Consider the following 6347-nt stretch of genomic DNA (forward strand, 5'->3'; position numbering starts at 1 on the left):
ACATGTCAACTTTAGCAAGGCATATTGTGGGAAAAAGCAGCAAAGTGAGCACCACAGTGGCAAGCTGCGTCAATCCGTTAGTGGAATTACGTGCAGCAGCATTAACCTCTGTGATAAAGCAGCAAGCACTTAGGTCAGGCCTAATTTGGGGCCGTGGAGCCCTGGATTCCATACCTGCATGGTGTTTTCAGTTTCTTGTTGCTCTTAGGTGGATGGAAAAGGGCTTGTGTGTTTGTAAGGTGAACAAATTGTTTCCACACAGGTTCTTAAGGTTCCTCCCGATCTTAAGTTACATGAACGAGATTCAGTCTCCACTTCTCTTCAGGTTTTTTCGTGACATTTGTGGGAGGAGAAGGCAGGCATTAAGAAGGGAAGTTGTCTCAGCCTCAGCAGCGTAATGAAGACTCTCAGAAACCATGGGAAGGGTAGAGTGTCTAATGGCTTGCAATTTCGTGGTACGGTGCGAAATTTGTGGTTACAATGTGGAGGCTGGCGTGCACAGACGGAGGCTGCTGTAGACTCAGAGCCTTTTGGGGGAAGAACCAGCAATTCAGTGAGAACTACTGTTATTGTGTAACACTTGGGCGTATTGGTCCTATGCAAAGTGCTGGAAAGAAACACGAGGTCTTGACGTTTCAGTGGCTTAACAGTAGGAGAACAGTTTGATTCACTTGTAACCGTTGATTTTCTAAGCATGAAAATCTAATGCCACTGATGAAGGGAGATTGTTATATCTTCTATAATATCTTCCCAGTTCTGGTTTCTGTGAAGTGTTTTATGTGCCCTGTTCACTGGTGAGACAAACCGTAAGAGTCAATTCCGTGTAAAAATGATACAATGTTCTGTAAAAGCAAAATTGCTTTTTACACATTTGAGAAGGAGGTATCCATATCTAATAAACAGAATAAGGAGGAGAAGTACTGAGAGAAAAAGATGGGCTTATCTTTTCTCTAAGAACAACAGAATATATTTAGGAAATAGGAAACTGAATAAAATGATTTAGGACTGAGCTTCCAGAGAGATGCCCTTCTGCAATTGTGGTCTACAGAGGTCTTTGTATTCCTATAAACACAAAGTAGCTGCTGACAGGTGCTTAGCTTCAGTGCTTGTTTTCCCATGCCTTTGTTCGGCCAAACCTACATGTCTATACACAGTAAAGCCTACCTTATTTTCTTTGGAATTAGAGGGGAAGAATCTATCTACATGCGCATGTATGTATGTACTACTTTGTATGAGAATATATTGAATGTTCATGGTGAGATGGTAGTGATACTGTGTTCAGTTTTGGGCCCCTCACTACAAGAAGGATGCTGAGGTGCTGGAGCGTGTCCAGAGAAGGGCAACGAAGCTGGTGAGGGGTCTGGAGCACAAGTCTCATGAGGAGCATCTGAGGGAACTGGGGTTGTTCAGTCTGGAGAAGAGGAGGCTGAGGGGAGACCTTCTCGCTCTCTACAACTGCCTGAAAGGGGGTTGTGGCGACGAGGGTGTTGGTCTCTTCTCCCAAGTAACCAGTGATAGGACAAGAGGAAATGGCCTCAAGTTGCGCCAGGGGAGGTTTAGATTGGATATTAGGAAAAATTTCTTCACTGAGAGAGTGGTCAGGCATTGGAACAGGCTGCCCAGGGAGGTGGTGGAGTCGCCATCTCTGGAAGTGTTCAAAAAATGTGTGGATGTGGCACTTCAGGACATGGTTTAGGCGACATGGTGGTGTTGGGTTGATGGTTGGACTTGATGATCTTGAAGGTCCTTTCCAACCTAGTGATTCTGTGATTCTATGATACCTACCTAGGATTTTACATTATAAATGAAAATGACGGATTGTGAATAAGGATTTTGAATATTTACTGATACGAGTATTTACTTAAATACACATATCAGAGCAAAACTTAGAAAGGTATAGTAGATTCTTTCCCTTGCTTATGTTATAGCAAAAGGTGTTTCTGGTTAGCAGCATTTTGGACTAGAAGCTGGCTTCCTTTTCAAGCTTGCCTATGGTTTTCCACAGGTAAATATGAGCCATCAGAATTTCTGGTGATGAATTTGTAATGCTTGGGACTCAAAGTGACCAAGTTGCAGCCCTTAAGAATTGTGCTGCTTTGCCAGTTTCTCCTTCAACTCTGTGTTCTGTAAGCGTCTCGAGATTGCATCTTGAGCTGTGTCAGAAAGCAGAGGTCGTTACCTGAATGTGGATGTTCTTGGTTCAAAATAGAAGTATACTGTTTGTATCCTAACACGTTTACCGTCTGACAGCTTCATATGCTCTCCCAGAAATTAAAGACATTAGTATAATTCCTATTGCACAGCTGTCTATCACAGAAGTTACTACTGCAGCTGACTACCTCAGCAGATTTCTCAACCAGCTTTCTTCTCTCCAGGAGCCAGAGCCGGTGTTTGCTAAAGTTGATTGAATGTTTCCATTGGTTTCAGAGGATATTGTTTCAAACTGCAGGATGATTCTTACAGCCAAGAACTAAGGCAGTGTTGTTTTTTAGTTATTCAGCTATTCAGTTTACTTTTCCTCACAAGCCTTGCTGTTAGTGCCTTTTTACACATTATGCTTTCAGTTCTCTCACCTCCTTTTAGATTTGGTCTCTTAGGTAGGTTGCCTGAATATAAACTGTAGTTGGCTTTGCAGGCTGGGCTTTGCTTCTTTGCATGGATTCTTTTCAGAAACTGTGATCGGCACTGATCCTTTATTTATTTATGTCCATAGGAAAATATCACTCTAACCCATTTGTTGTTCTACCAAAAGCATAGGTAGATTTAATTTACACCAGAAACTGTGACTGGAAAGCGAGTCTGTTTCTCCTGAGAGTCCACTGCTTCCTTTGTTTCCTTTCTAGCTTCACAGCAGATTTTTTGTTTTGTTTTGTTTTTTAAGATCTGCATAAATTTTCACCATGGGTTTCCTTCCCTGTTATTACCACCCAGCCCCACTGATCAGGCACCAGGGCTGTGCTCTTGCTAAATTTATGGGTTGTGTTGGAATCAGGAATCAAATATGTGATAATGAATGTAATATGCTGCTAAGTTGTGATGTTTTGTGGGTAGATGTGAAGACCTTTCTTGTCTGCAATTTGTGGTGAAGATGAATCATTCTTTGGGGAAAGGTTATAGTGATGTTGTAAATCACATTCTAAAAATAAAAAAAAAAAATCCAGCAGTGATAAATAACTACCATCTGGAATCTGAACTATGTAGTTGTATTATGATTTGTCATCCACATAAGATAAGCTTTTGAGAATGTTTAAATTGAAGGCATAGACACAGAAATATCCAAATGTATTAACTACTTAAGGTAGCGAAGTTAAATGAAAGTAAAAAATTATGTTCCATGTGAGGTGGAAAGACTCCTAGAACCAAGAAGATGGAATCCATTCCAACACAGCTGTATGGGAATAGGTGGGCATTGGGAATAGCTATACAGTAGTTTTTACACTGTTTTAAAAAAAAGGGCTCACTTTAATTATTTGACAGGCTAAAATAGATTTACACCAAAACAAGTCCCTCAAATGCTTTTTGTGATTGAACTTCGGTTGATGTAGCTCTAAGATGCAGCAAGGGATACAGAGAACTGTTTATGGGATTGTCTAGCTTTGAGAAGTATGTACTGCTGGAAATTAATTTCTTCTATGACTTGAATGAAGAAAAAAAAAGAGAGATTTCTGAGAAAAGGCATTGGAAAAAAACAAGAGAAGAAAGCCAGCTAAGAAATGGGAAAGCGGTGAAAAAAGCAACATGCCTTCAGAAATAACTACTCTGAATCAACATCACATAAATTTCTGCTTCTGCCAGCTGCCCACTCACTTTCTCTTTTAATAGAATCATCTTGGGTCTGAAACAAGTAGTGTGGGGAGCCATGGATTTACTAAGGAAGTGAGTTTCCTGTCTTAGCAGGTTTTAGCTCGCAACATTGACTTAGTAATGGATTTGATCTCTTTAGGGTGTATACAACATATCAAAATGGTAGAAGCAGCCTTTTATTTTTCCAGGGATGCTCCTCCGATATAGAAGTGACACTTCAGTAATAGCTTTGTTATTTCCTTTCTGAATGCACAATAATGAAACTTAGTTCTGTAAGAACTCTTTTACAGACATTTATTTAGTCTCACAATGCTACAGTGAGGCAGGCAGTAATATAATCTACGTTTTGTAGACAGAAATCTGGAGCACCAGCTAAGACAGTGATTTGTCCCATGCCTCTCAACAAGCCCCTGGAGTACAGCCCTGGTTAGAACCTGGACAAACCTGGCACTGCGTCTTGTGCTTATTGGTCATAGCCAAGCCATCTGTCAACTGAGGTATGCCTAGGGACACACACAGACACACAGGAGACTTGCAGAGATGGTTTGTTTTCTGAAAAACTGCTTAGGTAACTAAAATCAGAGAGGTATTTTACTGACATCTGTTATTTCTGTTCCTTTCTTTTTAGCTGGTGTTGCCGGAGTACTCTATCCATAGTCTTTTCTGCATAATGTTTTTGTGTGCTCAAGAGTGGCTCACACTGGGGTTAAATGTTCCTTTGCTTTTTTATCACTTCTGGAGGTAAGCCCATCTTTTATATGCGGACTGCTTGTTAGCCTTATTTGCCAACTCAGCACACATGCAGATTGTATGAACTGTGAAGTGCAGTGTTAGGAGTATGGCAGAGTATCTTTTGCCTAGAAGCAGCTGAAACTTATGTTTCCAGAGAAGAAGTAAATATTTTTCGTGATCATTTAGGATAGGTAAAAAAACCACACAATATAAATGTGGCTTTCAGTTACTAACTTAGATAAATATTCCAAAGGGTGTCAGGATGCACTCATCACAAGTGAATGAAAACTTGGAAATGAAATAAGCTGGAATCTGAAAGTGGGACTTGGTGAGGCTCTAAATACTTCACAGACAGGGAGTTGTGAGGCAGTTCTTGTGAGGCCGTTCAGATCTGAAAGATCTTGGACTATTTGTTCTGCCCTAGGGAGGAAACCTTTCCGTTAGAGTTGTGAAGTAGAGACTGGGCAGGTTGACAGAATTTTGCTTCTCATCTTCTTTGGCAGGTTTATGCTTTTTTTTGCAGTATACAGTAAGCTGTTTCTTGCTGTACAGTAGACAATTTCTGTTCTGCAAGAGAAGTCTCTCTTAGAGACTCTTGGAGTAGGTATTGCAGTAGATGCAGAGCTGTTGTCTTCACCCTGCCCGCCTGAAAAGGTGGGGAGAGTTTCCCCTCTGGATCTCTGCTATGTGTTTATATTCACTGAGGGGTTTTCAGAGTTGATCATGTAAGACCTGCTGTTGAGCAGCTGTAATGTTTTCTGGACAGGCAGTGCAAGCAGCTGCTGTTGCATCTTTCTGTGCATTCTAGTGGAGGATGAGCCTGCTGTTGCCTCTGAAGATAACTGAGAGACATCAGTTTTTGCGGTTGTCAGTCTGGAGTCTTCAATAGTTTTGCATTTCCACAATGTTTGTAAAAGCACAGATGATTTTTGTCTGTCAGGGTCTCTTTGTGTTACAAAGATACATACGGCAGCAGATAGCTCCTGTTGTGAAGTAGCTTGGAGAATAATTCTGTAAAGAACTAAAAATCATTATCTCAGCCAGGAACTGAGAAGTAGTAGCTTTTTAACACTATTTTCTGCAAAAGCTTGGTGGTAATGCAGAGTTATATGACAAAGTGTGTTATTCAGAATTTAGAGTGCCAGTATAGTTCTCAGAAAGCTAAATGGAGTGAAGCTACGAGTGCATTTCTCCCTATTGGTTGGGTGCAATAACAATAATAATTTTTTATGGTGCTGTTTTACTAAGGGTTAACAACCAAGGTGTGACAATAATAGTGGCTTTAAAAGTTTGCAAATAAATTAAAATTGTATTTTATGTCCAAGGTGAAAATGGTCAGACCCTAAATAATGGTATCAACCTTTGGAGAGATCTTTTGATTGTGTCTGTTTCCATGGTTCTATATATGCATTGCTATAATTACTCTGTAATTTAGTTTAACCAGTTTAAGCTGGTTTAACCACAGACAGCTTTGGGTTCATTGTGTAAAGTTCTGCACGAAACCATGGGAAGATACTCTGTAGCATCTTCAGCCCAGTGAAGATAATTAAGCAAGGTTTCACCTGTGGTCTTTGTGAAAGAATTTGTTGTATTATTAGAGATTGTAAGTGGCTGTGACTAATATTGGAGGGGAGGAAGGCAAGGTTCTTATACGAACATTTACTTTCAGAGTTTGCTGCTGGTCACTTCTTTGGGGTTTTTATATCTATATATCTGTCTGCCTGTTTATCTATAAGCAATCCCAGCAATCTTCAGTGTTTACGTTACTATTTCAAAGCAACAGAAATAACAATATTTCATCTGATTCCTGC

General features: G+C 40.3%; 1 protein-coding gene across 1 annotated transcript in view; it reads left to right on the forward strand.

Moving 5' to 3' along the window:
• The window catches only part of LOC104628621 (protein cornichon homolog 3), a 26163-nt gene that overhangs the window by 16905 nt on the left and 2911 nt on the right, over nucleotides 1-6347 (forward strand). Inside the window, exon 4 of the mRNA XM_010297267.1 lies at nucleotides 4433-4545. Within this exon, the coding sequence (XP_010295569.1) occupies nucleotides 4433-4545 (113 nt within the window). The remainder of the gene's footprint in view (nucleotides 1-4432; nucleotides 4546-6347) is intronic.

The sequence above is a fragment of the Phaethon lepturus genome, unplaced genomic scaffold, assembly GCF_000687285.1.
Source record: "Phaethon lepturus isolate BGI_N335 unplaced genomic scaffold, ASM68728v1 scaffold13501, whole genome shotgun sequence".
NCBI lineage: Eukaryota > Metazoa > Chordata > Aves > Phaethontiformes > Phaethontidae > Phaethon > Phaethon lepturus.